This window comes from Cryptomeria japonica, chromosome 9 (assembly GCF_030272615.1).
Source record: "Cryptomeria japonica chromosome 9, Sugi_1.0, whole genome shotgun sequence".
Classification (NCBI taxonomy): domain Eukaryota; kingdom Viridiplantae; phylum Streptophyta; class Pinopsida; order Cupressales; family Cupressaceae; genus Cryptomeria; species Cryptomeria japonica.
Window position 1 is genome coordinate 560,304,351 of NC_081413.1, and position 26,518 is coordinate 560,330,868.

Here is a 26,518-nt window from a genome sequence, read left to right on the forward strand (position 1 = left end):
TCATTGGTCAAGCATTAAATGTTATGTAATGGTTGTAACAAACCCTAATTAGGGTTTTCATTGTTGAATCTTGGCCATTGATCTTGAATTGATCTAAGCCATCGAATTGTATTGAGGGCACTATATAAGCCCTGGCATTTCATTTTGTAAAGGCAATGATTAGAGAGTTAGAATAGGAGTTGGAAGCAGTTAGTGAATAGAGAGTAGTTAGCTAGTTGATAGAATAGCAATTAAAGTAGAGTAGAGAGAGAAGGAAAAGGTTGTTGCCAAGATGTTGTTGTAAGAGACTTGTAAAACTTCATTGAAGAAATGGTGAAATTTATGGGTCGATTTGACAATTTGCATGGTCTTTATACTTCTCATATTTGATTTCATGTTATTAGATGAGTGGAAGAAATGTGCTTGATTGATGATGGAATTCGTATATCCATACTACTAGCAGTTTGTTGATTGCAGACTTGCCTTGTGTAGTCTACTGGAATCATTCAGCTTAAGCTTAACTTCAATTGTCACTTCTTCATTGATATGCATCAACCTGATGGTGTCTATGCCTGCAGTGATGATTTGAACATCATAAAGCTTTCCTTCGAAGATCGCACTAACCTTGTGGAGATGTCCCTGTGATGTCAAAACAAGACTTAGTTAGAATTTCATCAAAGATCATTCATTGCTCTTACATTCTTAGTGTTAGGATTAGATCTTTTCCTCGCCCTCATCTTTTTTTTCCTTTTTTCAAGTCAAAGCTAGTAAGAGCCTGTGTTCCAACAATATTCAAAGCAAATCAGAAGTTCAGGCATCAAATGTAAGTCCCCTTGTGATTCCAGCAAATCACATCATACCACAGAGAGCTTATCCACACGTAGAGACCCTACATACAAGAACCTTGAAGTCATCCTGATTGATCCTTTTTCGCGATATCTTCAGCAATCAAAGGCTTTATTCAAGAGAGGATAAGGTACCCTTAGGTATTTTATTCTGTGTTTGATAGTGTACAAAATACACGTCAACAGGCACTAAAGCGGGATATTTAAAAAGAAAAACATGAAGTTTGACAAACACCTCGGCCAACCTTAAACAATTACACATTAGATGCACATATAAATTTCAGATTTAAGCAAGAAAAGCCATAACATCGTATTTACATGGGAAAACCCTTTTAAAAAAAAACCCACACTCCAAACAAAGCTGCATTGTAATACAGCAACAAAGAGTTACAATACAAAGTATAGAGCCAATGTTCTTCAAGAGTAGTTACAACAACAGAGAATTCTGGAGCAATTCCAGCAACATAATGGGGTCTCAGAAAATAATCAATCTGTCTCATAAAATCAACTTAGGCACCAACATATTTATAGAGCTCAACATGGTTTCCAAAGCCATCTTTCATGCCTAAGAGGTAAGTGGTGTAAATAAAAACCAACTTGCCATTCCCATGACATGTTGCACGTGGCAACTTCCAAAGCACTAACACTTGTCTAATCCCAAATGGTCCTCTTGCCTAATGCAATGCGCATTCAACAAAGAAATTGCAATAACCAAGAATAGGCACCTTCCTTACCTTACACCACTTGTCAAAAGTGAACTCCACCATAAATGTCAAGCTAAACATTAACTCCTCACGACTCTTTCGCTGAACTAGTAACCGTCATAGTCATAACGGAAACTTGTCATTGTCCCAACATAGCATCTTATGACACTAGCCCCCTAAAATTGAGGACCTCTAAGGTGGCTGCTAACTTCCTAGAAAATAAGAATCCATGTCATAGTTTCACCTTCAATGTAGGATGCCAACTCACCAAGAGGTCCCACAAAGATGACATGACTTAAGAAGTTAGAAACATAGGATATAACAATATATGCAACAATTAGTTAAATAATTCAACATGTTAGGACTTTAAGGTTGAGACACCTTAATCCCAACACTAATGGCATGATGAAGGGTACTCCTCCTCAAACACAATCATATGCAAACAAAAGAAACTTCAAGACAAAGAAGTATGCAACTTTTATTATTATTTTATCAAAACAAGTACAAAAACCTGTAATACAACTATCAAAGTTATAAGACCTCTGTTAGAGCTGTATGGGCTGCAATATAAGCAGGAAAATCGGACATGCAAGTTTGGAAATTACAATAATGGCCACAGGAAACAACACCTAACCCTGTGTTGAAAGCGGCAACTTCACCAATCTCCTTATCTTGAATAAGCTTATTTTCATTTGTGATGGATTAATATGATTTTTCCACATGTCATAGAATTAAGAATTGTGACTCCCATTTGGGCACCACATGAATCCAGCTGTCCCTTTTGGCCACTTTTGGGCCTACAAAAGATCATTTAAGGCCTCATATATCAATCTAAAGAATTTTATCAGGATGACGGAAACCTAAATGATTAGTATCTACCATTCCATAACTAATCTTCACTTGAAATTCACCCACAAAGTGCAGTTTACCAATTTGGAGCTTCGAGGAAATTTCAAGTTCCAACGCATTCATATGCAAACATAATAAAAATAGAAACCCTTTTCACCAACTCAAAATAGAGATTTTTTTTTTGTTTTTGTTTCTGATGATGCAAGGTTGCTCATACACCTTGGATGCTCTTGCATCATGACATAAGGAATGAAGATGATGTGGAGAAAGAAAGGGAAATTTTGATCCCTCGAAAACAAATGCTAAGAGAAAAACAAAATGAAGAGGAAAGGTGATGGAATGAACTATCCATGAGAAGTCCTAAATGAACCTCGTGTAGTATGCTGCCAACACCATGAAACTCCTAACATTTGAGGTATTAGTGTGTATTAGCCATTCCACTATGACTCTAAAATTTGAGAGGTCTATAGATGTAGCTTCACCAAAAGTGCCCCAGGTATTGAAACTTTTACTGAAAGGAAAACATTTCTTATCGTTAGCAATAGCATACAAGAAGTGCTCCATAGGCACTACAAAACCTACCTCAAATTTTCTGCATACGCTTCCTCCATCCAGGAAAAAATCAAGATGTCATCGAGGAACACCAATGCAAATTAATATAAATAAATATGGCAAAAACTCTTCATGAGCCTCCTGAATATGGCAGGGTCATTAGTTAGCCGGAAAGGAACCACAGTGAACTGATGATGCCTATATATGGTCAGAAAAGCTATCTTGTAGATATCAGCTTCTGCAATCCTGAGTTTCTAGTATTCAGACATCAGGTATAATTTACAAATAACCTGCCATCCTTGACCTAATGAACCAGTAGTCCCACTAGGAGGATTATCTTTATCTAATGGAGTTGGCATACATCGACAGCTACCAATTCCATATGAACAACACCTTACCAAGCATTATATATGGGAGATCTTGTAGGACACCATTGAGTTTGGACTGTCTAGAGGACTGAGTTACTTAGGGTCTTGTTATGTTGCAAGACATGAAGCAATATGTGACCTTGAGCAAACAAAACCCCCAAAAGGCACAGTATCGTAGGAAGAAGTATGTTGATGCCAAAGCATTGGATCAGCATTTCTCACTCACGTGTGAGGTATTTTTGAAAATTCGACCCCACAAGAACCCCACTCATTATGGAAAAAGATCTAAGCTTGCACCTATATTTGTGGGGCCTTTTGAGATCCCCGACTTAGAGTGGTCGGTAGCTAACCATCTAACATTGCCACCCATCTATCAAGGATCCATGTCATCTTCAATTTACCCATCCCACGGAGATATATACTTGACAATTGCCATGTGTTGGATTTGGGTGATCCTGCAGGTAGAGGGAGATGGGCATCTGGTTTTGGAGCTCCTATATATTGTGGGGCATTAGAGGTTGGGCCTTGAGGCCAAGAGATGGACCAAGTTACAGTCTAGTGGGGTAGTGTTGACGTGTATTTTGTACACAATCATACACAGAATAAAATACCTAAAGGCATCTTATCCTCTCTTGAGAAAATAGTCTCTAACTGCTGAAGATTCGCGTAAAGGATCAGTTAGGTAGACTCCAAGGTTCTTTTAGTGGGGTCTCCACATGTGGACAAGCTCCAGTGGTATGATGTGATTTGCTGGAATCACAAGGGGACTTACATTGAACTTCCGATCTGCTTTGCTGGACACAGGCTCTTACTAACTTAGATTAAAAAAATGGAAAAAGGATAAGGGCGAAGAGAGGATCTAATCCTAATACTAAGAATGTAGGAGCAATGACTTGATTTTTGATGAAATTCTAACTAGGTCTTGTTTTGACATCAATGGAACATCTACACAAGACTAGTGCAATCTTCTAAGGGGAAGCTTTATGATGTTCAAATCATCACCGCAGGCATAGATACCATCCAAGTTGATGCATATCAATGAAGAGGCAACAAATTGAAATTGAGCTTAGGCTGAATGATTCCAGTTGACTACGCAAGGCAAGTCTGCAATCAACAAACTGCTAGTAGTATGGATGTACGAATTCCACCATCAATCAATCACATTTCCTCCATTCATCTAATTATCTACCATCTAAGATTGAAGACTTCAACAAGAAACCATGCAAATTGCAAGAAAACGACATATTTCACCATTACTTCAATGAAAATGGAGTTTGTTTACAATCAATGGCAACAATTTCTTGCCTTGTCCTCCTATTCTACTCTAATTGCTATTCTATCAACTATATTCTAACTCTTCCAACTATTTACAACTCTCTCTAATCATTTAAAATTCTTTTTTACAAAATGAAATGCCTGGGCTTATATAGTGCCCACAATACAATTTGATGGCTTAGATCAATTCAAGATCAATGGCCAAGATTTTACAATGAAAACCCTAATTAGGGTTTGTTACAACCATTACATAACATTTAATGCTTGACCAATGATAAAATTGTATTGCTTGGACACATGTCCCTTTTAGAAAAATCGACCAATGGATAGCCGGGGTAGGTACATCGGAGTTTGTGCCACCTTCCATGAGTTAAGTACATTGAATCTGGACATGCTGAGATGGACTTCATTGACTGGAGGAGTGATGACTAGGACGCCACCTCATCTGACACTTGTAGCTTGCTAGATATTCAATTTGATGTCGTTGAGAGGCTATCTTTAATTAACTCTTGTCCTAACTCCTTTTGTCCTTGATGTGCAGGATGATGTACCTCGCCTTGGAACGCTGGATTGGAAGAGGTCGCCCTTGTCTTGGCTTGATCGTCCTGGCGAAGACCGTCCTGGATCCGGCTTGATTTTCCTTGATGAGACCTTCATTTGATGCCTACACAACATTTCAAAATTAGTACCATGATCTTGCAATACATAACATAAATTAGAGAGCAAATTTTAGGAAACTTAATGATAAGTCCTTTATTAATCATTTTCTAAAAATGACTCTTGAGCTAGGAATTCAAAATTTCAAAATTTCAAAATCTAAGCTATGACGATTAACAATCAAAATCAAAACAATAAATCCATATCGCCATACCTCACTAGAGAGCTAACTCTAGAATGCAAAATGAGGAATTTGCCTAGGCAAAAATCAAAATTCGATAGTCTTGATGTGATCTTCAAAAGAACGTTCCTCTTATCAACTTCGCCACCCTTCAAGTCTTGGACGTGATTTCCTCTTCAAGTTAGCAATTTCGCCATCTTTGATATGTCTTTGACGTCCTAGGCAACTTCGCTCAAATAGAAACTTCAAGTTCGCCTCTCCTTTGGATAGTAGTTTCGCACCACCTTTGATTGAATTCGCTCCTCTTCTTGAATGATAATTTCGCCCTTCCTTTGTATGAAATTCGCTCCTCTTTTTGAATGATAATTTCGCCCTTCCTTTGTATGAAATTCGCTCCTCTTTTGCCTTCTCCAAGTTGCATATGAGAGATGATAAATGATGATGTGAAAATGAAATAAACACCTTCCTTTATAGGCGCTCACCTTCATATTGACCTTAGGCCGACTTGATAATTAATAAGGCAAATTAAACGATTTTTTAATAAATAATAAAGGCCGACCTTGACAAAATAAACCCAAGCGCTCCCTTTTGATTTTTATTAAATTAATAATTAATTATTAAATGCCTTTATTTTTAATTAATAAATTTCGATTTTTTTACAAAGGCAAAAAATAATTAATAAATACATACCATGCGCTATTTAAATGCTTTTAATTAAATATCGATTTTTTCTAGCATTTAAATAAATTTAAAAAATGTGTTTTAAGCGCCAAAATGAAAAAGTGGGAAGATACGTACCTCATCGCCCTGGTCCCTGACTGAGGGACAGGAGCGATTTTGCTCTTGTGGGCCTCATTTCACTTCATCACCTTCGAAAATTATATTCAACGGATTCGCAATGCCTCCTTTCATTCATTCATGCCTTGAGATCGGTTGAAATTTGGCGAGAAAATCATCTACAACAAAAATCGCTCTGGTCCCTTCCTGAGGGACAGGAGCGAACTTAAGCATTTTGGTCCTTTGTTGACGTTTGATAATCTTCAATTTGTCTTCAACGGGTTCGATTGACCTCCTTTCTTGCCTTCGAACATAAAAGTTTGCTTGATCTTTGCCCAGATCGTACCTTATGAAGAACTTCGCTCTGGTCCTTCAGTGAGGGACAGGAGCGAATTTGACCCTCTAGGCAAAACTTCATCATCTCATTGTTTTTGATCAAGTCTGGATGCTCTATCATGCTCATTTCGTCCTTCACCATGCCTTTGATGTCTCGATTCGTCCAAAGAAGGTCAGGAATGGCCTAACTAAGCATTTTCGCTCTGGTCCCTTGGTGAGGGACACGAGCGATTCGCTTTGGTCCCTTGGAGAGGGACGGGAGCGCATTTCGCTCTGGACCGTTGGAGAAGGACACGAGCGAAATTTGACTTTTCGCACTCTCAATCAGGACAATTTTAATGGAATATAACATTTAAGTATAAGTGACATTTCCTTCTATGTTTCTTCTTTCTTATACTTTAAGTTATATTCCATATATACTTTCAGGATGTTTGAGAGTGGTTTCAGACCTCCAGGAGTTATATTGCAAAATCTAGTTTTTGGAGGTTTTTCAGTTTCCAGACTTAGTCAAATTTCAGGATCAGGACATTCCAGACTTAGCCAAATTTCAGGAGCAGGACCTCACTCAAGCCGGACTTGCTACCCTGTTGATCTCCCCGACAACACTTCAAGTTATATTCATTTGATAAAATGTACCTCTTTGGACCTTCTCACATCGTCAAGACGTTAAAATCTTGCAAGGACAAAGCAAAATTGGATTTGTAGCTCCGGTCCTTCACTGAGGGACAGGAGCGATTTAGGCAATTAGCACTGTTATGGACGTCCCAAAAATCTTCAATTTATATTCAACGCATTTATCTCATGTTTTTCCTTGTTTTTGAACGTAAACTTGCCTTGACCTTTGTCTGGATTTTGCATAATGAAGGAAATCGCTCTGGTCCCTGGGAGGGGGACGAGAGCTACAAGGTACCTCGCCCTGGTCCCTTGGAGAGGGACAGGAGCGATTTGGTCAATATAGGTCATTCTCCTTCGTTTTTGCACCTCAAATTATATTCATTTGGCAAAGCATCTTCCTTTGGACGTCCTCAAATCATTAAGTCATCAAAATCTTGCAAGGACGAGGCGAAATTGAATTTGTAGCTCCGGTCCTTCATTGAGGGATAGGAGCGATCTTTCCTCTGGAGGCATTTCTGTGCTCATGAAAATCTTCAATTTATATTCAATGGAAAGATCTCGTCGTTCTCCATTATTTCAAACGTAAAATTTGTCTGGACTCTGCAGGGACGATGAGATATTTGAAATTGAGCTCCCGTCCTTCACTGAGGGACAGGAGCGATTTTGCTCCTACAGGCCAAAATAACAAGATTTTTCACATTTTAACACTTCACAAGGCGAAAACAAATCATTTGAAATGCCTAGGATCAAAATTCAAAAAAGTCAAAATTTGGTCAAAAATATTCAATTGGACAAAAATTCACATTTCATCTTCAACACTTAGACAAATTTAAGCTCTGCATCAACATTCCAATTGAAAATTAGACCATTCTGGCAAATTCATTGCATTCAAAATTTGCATTCTAGAAAAGGAAATTCAAAAAGCTCCCAAAACCTGACTGGATTTTGGTCCGAAAAGACGGTAATTAAAACCCTAAGGCTTGACCCTAAATCCAGACAATTAACAAACTAACAAAACCCTAAAAAAAAAAAGCAAAGCGAAAACGAGCAAAACAAGCAAAAAACATGGGTCCCCATTTGCAATGGGGCGATGTGTGAAAACGTCACAACATCTAGCGCCACCTTGAATAAATGTTGAAAAACATTTCAGAGATAAAGACTCAATCGACACCTAGAACCTCTGGAAAATTCAACCGAGCTCATCAAGAGATTAGAAAATGCACTCAAAGTAGAAGGAGAATCTTTAACCAAATCTAGACACTTAGTCTTTGATTACCCAAGTGTGTGCAAGTGTATTCATTCCTCTCGACAAGACAACTATAACTTTCAGGTTCCCCTGTGATTAGCTACGTAGTTTATCTAAACTTCAAAAGCATCCTGGATAGAGCCTCGCTGCCAGTCAGACGTCCATAGTCCCGACGAGGTTATCGCCGCAAGCTCACGAACATTGCTCCATTGCCAGCCAGGCGTCTATAGCCCCGATGGAGTTACTCGCATATTCCCTTTAGCCAATTTTGATATTTCGTTTCATTTCACTTTTCTCCTCATTTTTCTTTTTCGTTTTCTCTTTTTTTCTCATTTTTTCCTTTTGATATTGCTTTTTCTCTTCGTCAATTCCTTTGGCTCATAAGCAGTGAAGCTTACTAGGGTTTGAGGATTGCGGTGGCGCTGAAGCTAGATTTTAGATTTTTCACCAATCACAGCTTTGCCCGAAAACCATAATGACTCGGAGTCTATTAATGTGTGAAAATATAGTAATCAACAGATGTCGGCATCAAGACACAGAAAATGATTCCCTTCCAAGTCAAATACAGGTCCTGATCAGATGATAAAGCTAAAGAGGAACAACCTCGGATTCCAAGCACTTCATGAATAGATATCTAAGAAATGAGTCTAACATAAGATCCAGGATATTGCCAGCGTGCGGGCAACAACACAAACGCCTTTCTCACAAGACGGAGACTCCCACTCAAGACACCTAAACTAAAGCAAACCGACCGACAGACCGACCCAAAGCAAACTAAACTAAAACGCACACCAAAAGAAAACTAAAGAAAGCAAACAACTAAACTACCTGAGCCACACTAGATCATGAGTCAAATGACTCAAGGCAAATCAAGAACAAGGCTCAAAAGACCTCTAATCTAAAACACGAAAAGAAAACCTACTCTAAACCTATATACAAGAGTCCTAGACTCGACACGACTCAAGGAAGCAAAATATACACATAACTTTACATGATTTCTCAGGTTGTGCAACAGGAGCATGGCAAACGTGACGGTTCTCAACCGGGCAAATTCATCCTTAAATACAGAAAAGCAAACTCTCACCATGCATTTCTCATACTCAAGCAAGTTTTCACTCAAAATGATCAACTGAGGTAATTCGTTAGGACCATGATCAATCCAGATGCAAGTTGTTTTCCCAAAATCCCCATAATCAAAATCATAATAACTTTCAAAGCTAGGATTAAGGAAAGAGACGACCTGACCCATTTCAGGCTCAAGCGGCACTGCATTGTTGCAAGCGAGGTCACCAGCTGCTTCAGGGGGTCGCCATTGGTGATGAATCATTCCACGGGCGTCCACAACATGTTGATCTTGATTAGGAAGTTCCTCTTGAAACAAGCTCAGCGCCCCCTCGAATAGCTCAAGATTCTTTGTTTTTACTGAGATATCTTGCATAAACCAAGCATCTTCATGAAACTTTGTCAGCATATCTTCAAAAATGAGAGTCTCCTTGATGGATTGAGCTTCAAACATCTCCTCTAGTGGATCAAAGATAATCTCAGGTGACCTTTCTTCTTCAAGTATAGTCTCGGGAGGTCGAAGTTGATGATGGATCATATCACTCCCAGTAACTTGCTTATCTAGAAAAAATTTTGGCAGTGATTCCATTTGTGTTTCCTCTGCAAAATCTTTCAATGCTTCCTCAAATAGCATAATGGTGATAAAATCTTCAAGCGCCCCTTTGAATTGTTCTTCATACCTGGGCTCACTTATGATAATTTGTAGCTCTTCACTCAATATCTCAACTTGATTGTCTTCTTCAATGAGGCCATTTGAAACCTCCTCCAATTCAATCTCAAGGATTTCCTTTTGTAGCATAAGTGAGAATTCTTCAAGGAATGAGTCGTCCTCTTCTTTGATTGTTTGTTCAACTCCTGGATCTTCCTTTATTACTGCTGGGGTATCTTCAACTGATTCTTCAACTTTTGTTTCATGGTATTCTTTTTCAGGTGCAAGGCATGGCGAGCTATCCATTGTAATACATTGATCATCAGGTGCATTGGTATCGTCAACGTACACTTGATCCTTCTCACATTCAGATGCTGAAGCAATGTCTTGTTCATAGGTTCTCCTAAATTCGGCTGCGAGATGTGCACCCCAAGATCCATTCATGATACATTCTTCCTCGGACAAAGTTGGCATTCCAAACTGGTTTCTGACTTGATTGATAGCCATTTCACATACTGAGCAAGTAAATTCCGAGTGAGGTGAGTTGTGAATTCTACACCACAATGGTAGCAATATGTTTTCCAAACGCATTTCACCATTCAAAATGAGTTGACTCTCAATCATCCACATGAAGCTTAGAAGAGGATCCTTAGTCTCTGGGACACTGAAGTTGCCTTCTTCCGTTTCTGGCCTTGGGACATCCCAAAAGAAGATTTTTCCTTGCGCTGCCGATTCCATCCTTGATAAGTACTTCAAGCAATGCATCTCATCATGTTCCTCTGTCTCATGAACTCGACACTGCCCTTGTCTTGCAAACTCGGACAATCTGCGTGGATAAAGTTGTGTATCTAACCTCCACCAAAGTTCAGGAAAATCAACTTGTTGCTCCTCGTGAAACTGTTGTTGCTCCATTGAGAAATCTTTCTTTTTTGATTTTTTGATTTTTTGATTTTTTTGGATTTTCAATTTTTCACTTTTTTTTTTATTTTCTATTTTTCACTTTTTTTTTTGATTTTCTATTTTTCACTTTTTTTGGATTTTCTGGAATAAGAGAGATCTTGAATATCTCAGATTCAACTTGAACGTTCAACTGGTTCCAGCTTGGTTCCTTCTTGCGTAAGTCCAACTGACGATCCAGCGATCACCTTCCTTCTTTGTTTGAGAAAAAACTTTCCACTGATCTTCCTTGGATTCAAGAGTTCGTGTTCACTGTCAGGCGCTCCTCAGGATCTGACGTTCAAATGCTCGCCCTCCTTCTAGCGCCAATTCTGTTGACGTGTATTTTGTACACAATCATACACAGAATAAAATACCTAAGGGTATCTTATCCTCTCTTGAGAAAATAGTCTCTAACTGCTGAAGATTCGCGTAAAGGATCAGTTAGGTAGACTCCAAGGTTCTTTTAGTGGGGTCTCCACATGTGGACAAGCTCCAGTGGTATGATGTGATTTGCTGGAATCACAAGGGGACTTACATTGAACTTCCGATCTGCTTTGCTGGACACAGGCTCTTACTAACTTAGATTAAAAAAATGGAAAAAGGATAAGGGCGAAGAGAGGATCTAATCCTAATACTAAGAATGTAGGAGCAATGACTTGATTTTTGATGAAATTCTAACTAGGTCTTGTTTTGACATCAATGGAACATCTACACAAGACTAGTGCAATCTTCTAAGGGGAAGCTTTATGATGTTCAAATCATCACCGCAGGCATAGATACCATCCAAGTTGATGCATATCAATGAAGAGGCAACAAATTGAAATTGAGCTTAGGCTGAATGATTCCAGTTGACTACGCAAGGCAAGTCTGCAATCAACAAACTGCTAGTAGTATGGATGTACGAATTCCACCATCAATCAATCACATTTCCTCCATTCATCTAATTATCTACCATCTAAGATTGAAGACTTCAACAAGAAACCATGCAAATTGCAAGAAAACGACATATTTCACCATTACTTCAATGAAAATGGAGTTTGTTTACAATCAATGGCAACAATTTCTTGCCTTGTCCTCCTATTCTACTCTAATTGCTATTCTATCAACTATATTCTAACTCTTCCAACTATTTACAACTCTCTCTAATCATTTAAAATTCTTTTTTACAAAATGAAATGCCTGGGCTTATATAGTGCCCACAATACAATTTGATGGCTTAGATCAATTCAAGATCAATGGCCAAGATTTTACAATGAAAACCCTAATTAGGGTTTGTTACAACCATTACATAACATTTAATGCTTGACCAATGATAAAATTGTATTGCTTGGACACATGTCCCTTTTAGAAAAATCGACCAATGGATAGCCGGGGTAGGTACATCGGAGTTTGTGCCACCTTCCATGAGTTAAGTACATTGAATCTGGACATGCTGAGATGGACTTCATTGACTGGAGGAGTGATGACTAGGACGCCACCTCATCTGACACTTGTAGCTTGCTAGATATTCAATTTGATGTCGTTGAGAGGCTATCTTTAATTAACTCTTGTCCTAACTCCTTTTGTCCTTGATGTGCAGGATGATGTACCTCGCCTTGGAACGCTGGATTGGAAGAGGTCGCCCTTGTCTTGGCTTGATCGTCCTGGCGAAGACCGTCCTGGATCCGGCTTGATTTTCCTTGATGAGACCTTCATTTGATGCCTACACAACATTTCAAAATTAGTACCATGATCTTGCAATACATAACATAAATTAGAGAGCAAATTTTAGGAAACTTAATGATAAGTCCTTTATTAATCATTTTCTAAAAATGACTCTTGAGCTAGGAATTCAAAATTTCAAAATTTCAAAATCTAAGCTATGACGATTAACAATCAAAATCAAAACAATAAATCCATATCGCCATACCTCACTAGAGAGCTAACTCTAGAATGCAAAATGAGGAATTTGCCTAGGCAAAAATCAAAATTCGATAGTCTTGATGTGATCTTCAAAAGAACGTTCCTCTTATCAACTTCGCCACCCTTCAAGTCTTGGACGTGATTTCCTCTTCAAGTTAGCAATTTCGCCATCTTTGATATGTCTTTGACGTCCTAGGCAACTTCGCTCAAATAGAAACTTCAAGTTCGCCTCTCCTTTGGATAGTAGTTTCGCACCACCTTTGATTGAATTCGCTCCTCTTCTTGAATGATAATTTCGCCCTTCCTTTGTATGAAATTCGCTCCTCTTTTTGAATGATAATTTCGCCCTTCCTTTGTATGAAATTCGCTCCTCTTTTGCCTTCTCCAAGTTGCATATGAGAGATGATAAATGATGATGTGAAAATGAAATAAACACCTTCCTTTATAGGCGCTCACCTTCATATTGACCTTAGGCCGACTTGATAATTAATAAGGCAAATTAAACGATTTTTTAATAAATAATAAAGGCCGACCTTGACAAAATAAACCCAAGCGCTCCCTTTTGATTTTTATTAAATTAATAATTAATTATTAAATGCCTTTATTTTTAATTAATAAATTTCGATTTTTTTACAAAGGCAAAAAATAATTAATAAATACATACCATGCGCTATTTAAATGCTTTTAATTAAATATCGATTTTTTCTAGCATTTAAATAAATTTAAAAAATGTGTTTTAAGCGCCAAAATGAAAAAGTGGGAAGATACGTACCTCATCGCCCTGGTCCCTGACTGAGGGACAGGAGCGATTTTGCTCTTGTGGGCCTCATTTCACTTCATCACCTTCGAAAATTATATTCAACGGATTCGCAATGCCTCCTTTCATTCATTCATGCCTTGAGATCGGTTGAAATTTGGCGAGAAAATCATCTACAACAAAAATCGCTCTGGTCCCTTCCTGAGGGACAGGAGCGAACTTAAGCATTTTGGTCCTTTGTTGACGTTTGATAATCTTCAATTTGTCTTCAACGGGTTCGATTGACCTCCTTTCTTGCCTTCGAACATAAAAGTTTGCTTGATCTTTGCCCAGATCGTACCTTATGAAGAACTTCGCTCTGGTCCTTCAGTGAGGGACAGGAGCGAATTTGACCCTCTAGGCAAAACTTCATCATCTCATTGTTTTTGATCAAGTCTGGATGCTCTATCATGCTCATTTCGTCCTTCACCATGCCTTTGATGTCTCGATTCGTCCAAAGAAGGTCAGGAATGGCCTAACTAAGCATTTTCGCTCTGGTCCCTTGGTGAGGGACACGAGCGATTCGCTTTGGTCCCTTGGAGAGGGACGGGAGCGCATTTCGCTCTGGACCGTTGGAGAAGGACACGAGCGAAATTTGACTTTTCGCACTCTCAATCAGGACAATTTTAATGGAATATAACATTTAAGTATAAGTGACATTTCCTTCTATGTTTCTTCTTTCTTATACTTTAAGTTATATTCCATATATACTTTCAGGATGTTTGAGAGTGGTTTCAGACCTCCAGGAGTTATATTGCAAAATCTAGTTTTTGGAGGTTTTTCAGTTTCCAGACTTAGTCAAATTTCAGGATCAGGACATTCCAGACTTAGCCAAATTTCAGGAGCAGGACCTCACTCAAGCCGGACTTGCTACCCTGTTGATCTCCCCGACAACACTTCAAGTTATATTCATTTGATAAAATGTACCTCTTTGGACCTTCTCACATCGTCAAGACGTTAAAATCTTGCAAGGACAAAGCAAAATTGGATTTGTAGCTCCGGTCCTTCACTGAGGGACAGGAGCGATTTAGGCAATTAGCACTGTTATGGACGTCCCAAAAATCTTCAATTTATATTCAACGCATTTATCTCATGTTTTTCCTTGTTTTTGAACGTAAACTTGCCTTGACCTTTGTCTGGATTTTGCATAATGAAGGAAATCGCTCTGGTCCCTGGGAGGGGGACGAGAGCTACAAGGTACCTCGCCCTGGTCCCTTGGAGAGGGACAGGAGCGATTTGGTCAATATAGGTCATTCTCCTTCGTTTTTGCACCTCAAATTATATTCATTTGGCAAAGCATCTTCCTTTGGACGTCCTCAAATCATTAAGTCATCAAAATCTTGCAAGGACGAGGCGAAATTGAATTTGTAGCTCCGGTCCTTCACTGAGGGATAGGAGCGATCTTTCCTCTGGAGGCATTTCTGTGCTCATGAAAATCTTCAATTTATATTCAATGGAAAGATCTCGTCGTTCTCCATTATTTCAAACGTAAAATTTGTCTGGACTCTGCAGGGACGATGAGATATTTGAAATTGAGCTCCCGTCCTTCACTGAGGGACAGGAGCGATTTTGCTCCTACAGGCCAAAATAACAAGATTTTTCACATTTTAACACTTCACAAGGCGAAAACAAATCATTTGAAATGCCTAGGATCAAAATTCAAAAAAGTCAAAATTTGGTCAAAAATATTCAATTGGACAAAAATTCACATTTCATCTTCAACACTTAGACAAATTTAAGCTCTGCATCAACATTCCAATTGAAAATTAGACCATTCTGGCAAATTCATTGCATTCAAAATTTGCATTCTAGAAAAGGAAATTCAAAAAGCTCCCAAAACCTGACTGGATTTTGGTCCGAAAAGACGGTAATTAAAACCCTAAGGCTTGACCCTAAATCCAGACAATTAACAAACTAACAAAACCCTAAAAAAAAAAAGCAAAGCGAAAACGAGCAAAACAAGCAAAAAACATGGGTCCCCATTTGCAATGGGGCGATGTGTGAAAACGTCACAACAGGTAGGTACAATGGGACAACGAACACTTGGGAGGAGGTAACACACCTTCTAGCAGCTTATCCACACTTTTTTTTAATGACTTCCAAGAGGAAGTCTAGTTTAAGGGAGGGAGATGTGATGCCCTGGTTCACCATATTCATTATTTATTCTAACTTTGTCACACGTGGACTAGCAGATTTGAATGCTTTACGATCATGATGTATATTTTAGATATCTCTTGTTTCTTCACATGGATTTTGAATTGTATAGATATAGCAGTATCATTCCGGCCGTATGATTTTGATGTACTTGTATCTCTACTGATATCAGTAGACTAGTTGTGGATGATTTAGTAATATTTGTATTTTTGATGGATATTAATGTTGAATAATACTTCATCTGTGTGAGTTGTTTCTGCATTATGTGATGAGAGTACTTGAGTTTTTTATTATAATGCGCTCTACTTATTTTGTGATATCATGCTACACAAGTTATTTTGATGTTTAAGTAATTTACATGTATACTATCATGCTTAAATGTATCAATGAATGCAATTAGTGTGAAGATTGCAGATATAGTAAAAGAATCACGGAATGAGAGGATCCTCTAAACCATGCATTTCCACACCACCTCTTCTAACCCCAAAGTGAAGCTATTCTTTTCTGGGAACCCTAGCTAGACAACTAGAAGCTTAGTTGTTAGGAATCTTAAAAGTTCACTTAGATCCAGGGCGTTTTAAAGAATTTAAATTTTTCAAATGCTACTTTTTGGTATATGTATAGTGTTAGAAAAGTGGTTCCTAGGAAGGGAAAGAGGGATTTTATGGAGGCAATAATTAGGGCACATGTTTTAATTGCTATTTAACTGTTAAGAGCCTATTAACCACCATATAGGGCCTTAGAATGGAGTGCAAGAAAAGGAAACTTGTCTCTTTTCCACTTGCCGAGGAGGAGGTCCCTCCTATACATGCTTGAAAGCTCTCTTTTGTGTACGTTTTTGTTGTTGTTAAGAAAGAAAGCTGGCGAAGCAGGAGGAGAATTTCCAGGTGTAGCAGATCGAGATAGGCCCTTAAAACTGGTTTCTTTTGAGTTCTTTCTTGTTGAGGATGGTTTTCATATTACTTTTTTGAGTTGGCTGAGCCTTTAATTAAATTCCCTTTAAGCGATATATATTGCAATTATTTAGTTGAATGCTTCTGTAATTATGGGTTGGTTTTCTTGCTTTCCCCTTGTTTTCTCTTAATTTATTTCTCTTCTTTTCGAGGATGGTTTTTATATTGTTACATTCTTTTTTAATTGGCTAATCCTTGAATGAAAGATATCAGGTTGCCCTTCGTATTACAAATCACTCTACCATTCTTTTAAGCCTCTTTAAGTTTCATGGGTTGTTGTTTTGAATCATAGATGCGTAAGGAAGAATGGGAGGGATTTGGGCCAGCGAGGCTGCTTGCGAAATTCTTTTCTGCTGAGCAAGCTGGGGCTCTTGAGAGAGCTTCTTGTTGGTCCATAGGAAGCTCTTGGAGGGAAAGGACCTGAAGTCTTGGATAATATTGTGATGATTTTAGAGAAAAATACAATCTATGCGACTTGGGATATCCTCACCTATCATATATTGTTTTGGGATAAATTATATGCTGTTAGTCTCTTCTATATATATGAACGAAAATTATGCTACAATCTTCTTCAGGCCTTATTTTATGTACTGTTATAAGTTTTAGTGCTGAAAAAGAGGGAAAACCCGCTTATTTTGAGGGAGCTTTCAGGAGGTGCCTTAAGTGTTATTCCACTTGTGCTTTCTTCAAACCCTTTGAATATTCTTAAGAAAGTACAAGGATATTTTGTAGCGAATTGTGGTTTTATGGACCCCCTTAGGCTTGGGGGTTAGTTGGAGTTAATCTTTATGATGCCATATGGTTTAGTGGAGAGAAATCTCTCCTCATTCATGGCAGTTCGACAGAATTTTTTAAGAATTCCTATATAATATATGCAAATTTGAAACAAAAATCGAAAGTCTTTGTATGAAATTCCAAATGCACTTGGAAATGGATGTTCAGCTTTGCATTACGTCTTAGAAAATTACATAGAGAAAATTGAGAACAGGAAAAAAAAAACGTAATATACATCTGTACAATATTTCCAAATAAATACTATGAGCCTTTAGATCTAAATTTAAAGATTTAAAAAAAAAAAAGTGGTTGCAGGCTGCATGTCTATAATTACAGAGTATTAAATAAAAATGTTAAAATAATTTCAAAAGAATAAAAGACTATTTGTTCAATTGTGTCTTTGCCCCTTCTGAAGGGCGTGTCACATCTTCCATTTTTCATAGTGGCAGTGAATGTGCAGTAGTAGGAACTATTGATTGCTGACAGATAAGTCTCACGAGTTACTAAAATCGATCTGCACTTAGTTCAACTGATACATAGGGTAATGGAAGTATCAGTCTTGTAAGCGACTGCAGTAAGCAATTCTTAAGCACATTTTTACTACTTAATGAGCACTATGATAACATAAAAAGGTATTTCTTGGACCGCTAATTGTGTAATAGGGTGAAAACTTACAGGGCAGCTGCAATAGCGAGGTATCTAGGAAATGTTGCGTCATGATCAGAGGCGTCAAACAATGCAGCCGCCTGCACAGCCGAAGATGAATCATTTCCATTGGCTAACGTCATATTGCCTCTGTCCCTCCTGGCAAGTGTGAATGGCGGTGCTCTTAAATTTAAGGGCTTTCTAGGATTAATTTCAGCTCTCAGAAAATACTCGTCTCAATGCTTAACTGTTTAGATATATGGTATTGGAGCTCTAGAGATGTGTCGATCCAATCGAGCCTCTGTCCAGGGTATGAAGGAACGAACGAAAGATTTGAATAATGTTTAAAGATAAAACAATATATGGGCTTAAAGTATGGCATGTTTCTATGTGGCTGTTTAAACAATATATGGGCTTAAGGCTGTTTAGCTTATTTTTGCTCTTATCTGATGTTCAATTTTTTTAGGAAATATTTTTGGAGCTGGTGGTCCATGATTATTTATTTTTTTGCTAATTTTTAATAGAATCTTAAAATTGGTATTAATAATATTAGTAATAATTTGTACACAATAAAAAATAGAAATAAAATGTTAGAAAAAAAGAGGGAAACAAATTTATGAAGCTACGTGACATTTTTAACACTCCAACTGTAGCAGCATGGGAACATGAGGTAACATGAGGTAATTGGTCATGACAATGCTACCTTTTTTTTATATGTCATTTTATTGATGTTTAAATGTTTTAGAGGTGCAACAAATAAGGACTTGGATCTCAATTGAATTCTCAATAATTTTGGTGAAATGGATAGGGTTACAATTGTGAATTTTAATGAAACGATAATTAAGAAGTTCACTAATAATTTCACATGTATTAATAGTCATCCACTTTATCTTTTGTAGTTAGAATAATTCACATTTTAATAGGAGGAGTTGTGCAAGTGTTTGGGTATGTAGTGTGCAAGACGGTCTTGATAGTTGTGCATAAGTATTAGTCATTTTGAGGTGGTTGTAGTGTAGGTTATTGGGGCATCTTTAAGTAGGTACCAAGTGACACTTTGAAATGACCACTTTTTAACGGATCTCACATTGTGTGTTGTTACTACCTAGAAGCTAGAACAATAGCTATGGGTAGTTAAGTCGTATACAAAGACCAAAAAAAGTTGTCAAAATTCAATGTATCATAGAAGATATGTGGGTGTACAAAGTTAACTATAACGACTACTAGTGTTTTCCCCTACCCTTTAATACAACTCTCAACATAAGAAGTATTAAGAACAATCATACTCAAATATTTGAATTTAACGTAAAACCTTATAAGAAACATATATAAGACTATTAAATGTATTAGACACATACAATCTTAAAAACTATTTATTTAGTTTCCAGTCTTTCTACTTTTAAAATAAATATTTACAATAAAGATAAAATTTATATTTTTTGATTAATTATATGTTTGCGATTGAAAAGAAAAAATAATGTAGATTTGACATAAACCCTTTCATTAAAAAAAGCTATACACGAGACTCACTAGAAGTGCATCACACTTAGAATTCTAGAGACTACCTATTTAATTATTTTCTAGTATTTTTTATATTTTCAAATAAACTTTCATATTATTTTATTTGATTTATATATATTTCAATATTATTGTAAAGATGTCATGTTCTCTTTTTCTTATCATTGATTCGTTGTTATTAATTAAAAAGTGTGTTGATTGTAAACATGTAATTTTCACAATCCATTATATTATTGATAACATTTGGTTTTGATTGTGGAAGGAAAAACTTACACAGTCAAAACTAAAGGCTATCAATAAAAATTAACATAATAATAATAATAATAATAATAATAATAATATTATTATTATTATTATTATTATTATTATTATTATTATTCAAATTGAGGTGTCAAAACTAGGGCTATGAGTCCCAAATAAGAAAGGTATAACTACAAGTGCCAATCACTATTTTGGGCACTTGAATTCTCATTTCTCTAACTTCTAATTTGAGTTTCGATTTAGGTGTACATTTAGGAAAGAAAGCCCTTTTTTGTAAACCATTGAGGCTAGGAAGAAAATCCTACCTCATTTGGTAAATTTCTACAAAGAGATTCAAGAGTGTTGATTAAGATCTTTGTTCCAATTCCAAGTTAAGTTGATTCTAGGTTTGCACAACAAATTTGGGAGGATAAATCATTGACTTTTAGAGTGTCATTGATTTTTAAATTGTTGAAAGAAGCTTGATGTTGTTTTGGGAGCCACACCAATCCTTCTCTTGATCGTCACTATAAAGAAGACTATAAATACTCACCAAGGAGTCTATCCTAAGTATAATCACTAGGATTACACAATCTATACCATTTTGGAGAACCCTTGTGATCCTAGTCATTCTAAATCTTATCATCTATAATCTATGGAGTGCCAAGGGAGTTAGGAGCATTTAATCAATGAAGAGAAGGTGGATTTTAACACACATAGTGATATATTTATACCTCTAAATCCACCATATTATAAATTTGTATGTTGTAAGGGAGATATTTTGCTCATCCATCAAGGAGTGATTTATAACTATGGTTACCTATAAGGTGTTCATACATAAGAGGGTTACATGTTGTATTTATAGTTGAGTTTCACCTAAGGAAGTGATTTATCTTTGTATGTTAGATTTCCTTTGCATATCTTCATATTGAAGTGAAGAAACAACATCCTCCATCTTGAAAGTGTTTGTTGTGCTTCCAATGACCATCACAAGGTGATCCCACGAGTCCAACAAAGAACATAACAAAAACATGTATTTGTCTTGATCATCAATCTTAACACTAACAAAATTCAGTTGAGTGTTTTCCATATTAATGCATTCATGTGATCAATAATGGATCATCCTTCCTTCATTCTCAAAGAATACAACTTCTTTCTCAATGTGATGCATAAAAATGGAAACAAGTAGCTAAGACCTAATCCCAAGTTCTCATGTACACACATTGGAATACGAAAGAGCCTTGGGAGATATCTCACTTTGACTACTTCTTGTAGAGGATAAAGAGTCAAGGAATATCTCTTAGGGTTTCCATTCCTTTGTTGTAATGAAAAGTAGATATGCAAAATATGATGCCACAATCAACTATGCTAGGAGATGAGAAATGAAGCACACATAAACTGAAAATGCGGATTATGTCCAAACTGTAATTGAGACACAAAAAGTAGAACTGAGAAATGGATTCAAAGGTGCATCTACTGCTAAAAATTAGGACAAAATGGGCATGACCAGGGTGCCATGCCCTGGTCCCTATCTAAAGAGGAAGTTGGAACTCTAGATCTAGGTTCTTGAAGGCCTGAAATGCAGAACTACAATAGAAAAATGCAAAACTCTATTGACCAAGGTACCACGCCCTAGTCCTTGTAAACCGAGACCAAATTTCGAGGTTGGGTTTGTGTCTGTGTCTTTTGTCAATTTTGAAAGTCGTGTGTACGCTAGATTCTTGTACCTACACCTACAACTTGAAAAAGAGTGTCTAGGTGGCTATATAGGGTTTTGCCTTAGTCAAACCCCTTGTTTTGGTGGTTTCCACCTCCACAAATAGCCAATAATGTACTAAAAATGTGTGTGTGCAAGAATTTTATGTGCATGCAAGATCCTAAATGAACAAGAAAGTAGATCTAGAGTTCTACCCTATGCTTTTGAGAGAAAACCCTAAATGATAATTGTAAATATAAATGTAAATGCTTCAAATAACAAATGCAATAATGGATCTAAAGCATGAATGTAAATCTAGAAATGAATGTTATGAAGCTCATACAAAGACATGAAAATAACATGAAACCATACCAAATCCTAAGGGAAAGGTACAAACCAATCAACAGTTGATGATCTCCTATTATTCTTCAATGTCTTCAAAGCTCCTAATTGATGTTAAAAATTATTGGTGAAGGCTTGATAAATACTAGATGAATTCTTGATTTGTCGATTGTAGGCTCCAGATAACCTGCACTTTCACTTCATAAGAGGCTCCTTCAATCACTAGAGAATTAGATCCTTCAAAAGAGGAAAGGGAAGACAATATGTAGGAAACCCTAACTTTGTTTTTGACTTTAGGCCAACCTAGAATCAATAGTTTTTCACAAATATCTAGATTTAAACATTAAAATACCGCCAAAACATGCTCCCAAAATTTGAGGAGAAAAAGTTAGGACCAGGTAGCTAGCTACTTGATCCAAACACCTTGTTCGACCAACTTTTTGCCAAATTTTCAAGGAAGCAATATTTTTTAATTCTAAAGCAAATTCCAGAAGGATATAAAAATTTGTAATGCCTAGATATGCAAAATCAGGCCTTGAGATCGATATTTGATTGTGGAGAGGTTGCAAGAAGTGGGAAGGATTCTGGAGGACTCCCAAGCCCTTCGGGGAGTCTCCTGCAGTAAATGATTACATTCCACCCATGGATAATAAGGATTGGGATAAAAATCCCCCTAACATTCTCCAAAACGACAATGTTTGAGGGTCTCCAAACCAAAACTAGGGTTCAGGTATCGGGTCGACAAAATCGTTCAAGCAGGCATTGGAAGGTGAACGGTCTGTGGTGCTAAGCGAAGCTAAATTCATTGCAGAACCAAGAAATCATGATGCAACTGATACCCTCAACGAAAAAGGTGAGGTTTCTTCCTCCGCCAATAATATTGTCATTAGTCTGAACGAAGCCATGAATGTTGTGATTTCTAGGGAGAAAATTAGGCTTTAAGATAGTGTCAGCTTCCTAGTTGCCCTAGATGTGGATAGGGTGCCATCTAGGCAATTTTTGAATAAATGGTTGCAAGACGTCTAGTTTAATAAACTAGGGCTTCATTACTCGTACTACAGAATGATACAAAACGGTCTATTTTTGTTATTTTTCAATGATTCAGGTAGCCAAAAGAAAGCTATCGAAAAGCAGTTTGGGTATATTTATAATTCATGTTTTAGAGCAATCAAATGGGATCCAGATTGCTATCATGAGGGAATCTTGGCTTTGTCTAATCCTTGATGGGTAACCATATAAAATGTTCCCCCGATTCTTGGTCCTGTATACACAAAATTGTGGAACCTCTAGACAAAATTATAAAAATGGACTCTTCTCCTACTTTATTGTTGCACCTTGATGCTAGGGTTTTGATTGCCTTCCATCCAAGTGAGGAATTTCCATCTAAAATTATTATAAATCTAGGGGATGTGTCTTTCTCATGTTCTATTGAATATCTTGGGGGTTTGAATGCTTGTCATGTATGTAAGAGGAGTGGTCATTTCAACAAATCCTACCCTTTGATTCTCACCCGTCGCTTGAACCCTGCTTATCCCATTCCACAACCACCTTAGAATAATCCTAGTCCTTCCCATGAGGAGGGGGCTAGCCATATCCCTGCTTCTCAACGTCATGCTTCTCCCTCTCCTTCCACCCCTTCCATAGCAGAGAGCATCTTGAAATAACCTCAGGTCCTAAAACATGCTAGGGTTGCTTCTGAACCACCTAGATCTTCACTTCATGATAATTCAAATTTACAGAATGATAATCAGGGCCCTAGGACCCAAAATGCACAACAAATTGTTCTTGATAAACTCAAGAGAGTTGCAAAAGCTAGAAAGCAACTTGAAATTGCCATTAATACCCAAAAAGGGAATTCTGATTTTGAAGCACCCCTATTCTCTGTTGAGGATAGTGGTAAGGGTAATAGGGTTGGCACCCCTATTGTTGATTGTGACATTGTGGGGCCTGTGGATGACACTGTACCTCCCATATAGTGTACCAGGAACTATGGATGAAGACCCTAAATGGTATATAGAAGTGAATAGTAGCTCTTCAATCAAGGAGGTTCAGAATACTCCTCCAGAGGGCCAATTAAAAAGCATTAAGTTTATCCTTGAAACATATGATGAATTAGAGGGTCCTTAACTAGGCATGGACACTCCAAGTCTCCCCCTAGTGCCCCAATTAAGGACTTGGTTGCCCCCTATTGTCCTTACCCCTATTCTGAACGTTGACTTTGACCTCTTGTTGAGTAATGACGATATCAAGATGGATCTTCCTGGAAGCGATTCACAAAACATCTGTAAGGAGCTTGTCCCTTATGACTAGTTAGGAAAATTTGTACCTGGCATAGGGGATCAACAAGATGGTTTCACTAAGGTTAAATAAAAAAAATCAAGAAAAAAGAGAACCCCCAAAAGTACCAAAGAGCCATGTATTAGGAGGGAATCACTCGGGGCTGAACAGATTTCTAAAAGTAGAAAGAAAAGGGGCAGGCCTAACTCCTCTGTGGCCTTTGATTCAAACAATTTAAATAATAAGGAGGATTGGCCCAAATGTTTTGTTAGCTTTAAAAGCCCCATGGACATATCTAACTGACTATGAAAATGATTTAGAACACTGTTTCATGGAATATTAGGGGACTTGAGTCTCCTGATAGAAAATGCATAGTCAAGAGGTTCCTCCATATGCATAAAAACATTGTCAGTCTTATGCTCTAGGAATTAAAGGATATTGGATTCACTCTTGAGATAAGCATACAATGCATTTGGAGGGATGCAAGATATTTTCACACTAATCACCCGAAGGGAAGAGGGGGAGCTACCATCCTCCTTAGACATAAATGGGCCAATAATGTGGTTAGATGGGGGCAATCACCATGCACAAGGGCAATATGGGTTATGCTTAAAGTGGATGTTAGGACATTTGGTATATTCTCCCTATATGCCTCAAATGATTATAGAGAACATAGTGAGATTTGGAATTGAATTTCTCAACTGGAGAATGTACCTTGGATAATTGGTGGCGATTTTAATATGGTTGAATGTGCACATGACAAGGTGGATCTGTACTTTATCTGACCATCACCCAATTCAAATGTCCATTGGTTTCTCTGAATAGATTCCTTCCTAGACTATTGGGTTTGAATCCTTTTTGCTCAATGCCAATCTCCTAGAGGATGAGGATGTAAGGTATGCCAAGTGTATATTATTAGAATGTTTAATGGGGAAATATGTCTCTTGTTTCCAACATTGACAAGTGGAACCAAAACATCAAGAGCTGGAAAAGCTTATGTCAAACCGTTGGGAAGAAAAGGGCTAAGGATGCTAGAATGTTAAGAGTTGTATTGGCAAGAGTGCCTTTGTAGGGCTGAAAAAAATCTGCAGAGTGACCCAGAAAATGAACAGTTTACTCAAGATCTTATTAAAACAAAGGCAGTTTTGAGAAATTTGCAAAATTATAAAGTAAAAGGGTGGAAAACTAGAGCAAAGCTCAATTGGTTGGAAGTTGGTGATAAGGGTTCCAAATTCTTTTTTCAATTTCTTAAGATGAAAGAGGCCAAAGAAAGAATCCCAAGCATTTGGGAAGGTAGCTCCAATATCTCGGATCCAAAGGAAATATTGAATTGCTTTGCCAAGTTATACAAGGACCTTTTCACTTTTGAAGACCGAGGTAGTGACTAGCAGAAGGCCAAAGATCTCATCATAAATTTGATCCCTAAGAAACTTAATCAGGAGGATGTTGACTATTGTGCTACGCCTATCACAAGAGATGAAATTAAGAATGCTATTCTTTCCTTGAGCAATGATAAGTCCCCGGGACTTGATGGGTTCCCAATTGAGTTCTAGAAGATGAATATTGATTCCAGGTCTCAAATGAATTAACCAAATTGTATGAGGAGGATATCTATAAGGGTACATTGGGGAAATAAATTAACCAAGGCCTAATAAATCTTATCCCAAAAGATGGAGATAGGACACTAATTAAGAACAAATATCTATCACTTTACTGAATGTCTCCTATAAAATTCTTGCAAAGGAAATGCCAATTAGAATGGAAAAGATACTTCCCAAGATAATAAGCCCCACCCAAAAGGGGTTTGTAAGGGGAAGATATATCCTAGAAAATATCATTACATGTTGGAAATCAATGAATTGGGAAAACATCACTGGACAAAATGGTGTAATTTTGCTAATAGACTTTGAAAAGGACCATGACATAATTGAATGGAGATTTATTATTCAGATGCTTGAGAGTTTTGGCTTCCCTGACACATATTGTAGAATGGTTCAGACTTTTCTTGTTGATGCTAATGCCACTGTGGAAGTGAATGGGTTAAGGTCTGACAACTTTGGGCTCTCTAGATCTATCAGGTAGGGCTTCCCATTGGTCCCTTCTCTCTTTACTCTTGCTGCAGATGCTTTACATTATATTCTAAAGGCTAATGAACTCTCCCCTAGAGTCAAAGGTATTACTCTCCCTAAT

At 37.4% G+C, this 26,518-nt stretch overlaps 1 protein-coding gene across 3 annotated transcripts in view; it reads right to left on the bottom strand.

Annotated features, from left to right (window-relative positions):
• Positions 1 to 18,643, bottom strand: part of LOC131070859 (cold-regulated 413 plasma membrane protein 2) — a 32,701-nt gene extending 14,058 nt beyond the window's left edge. The window contains exon 1 of one of the 3 annotated variants that reach the window (XM_058006534.2): positions 18,289 to 18,643. In XM_058006534.2, the coding sequence (XP_057862517.2) occupies positions 18,289 to 18,401 (113 nt within the window). In that variant the 5' untranslated portion in view covers positions 18,402 to 18,643. The remainder of the gene's footprint in view (positions 1 to 18,288) is intronic. The other 2 variants (XM_058006527.2, XM_058006530.2) reach the window with 2 other exon arrangements.
• Between the last annotated feature and the right edge of the window lie 7,875 nt (positions 18,644 to 26,518).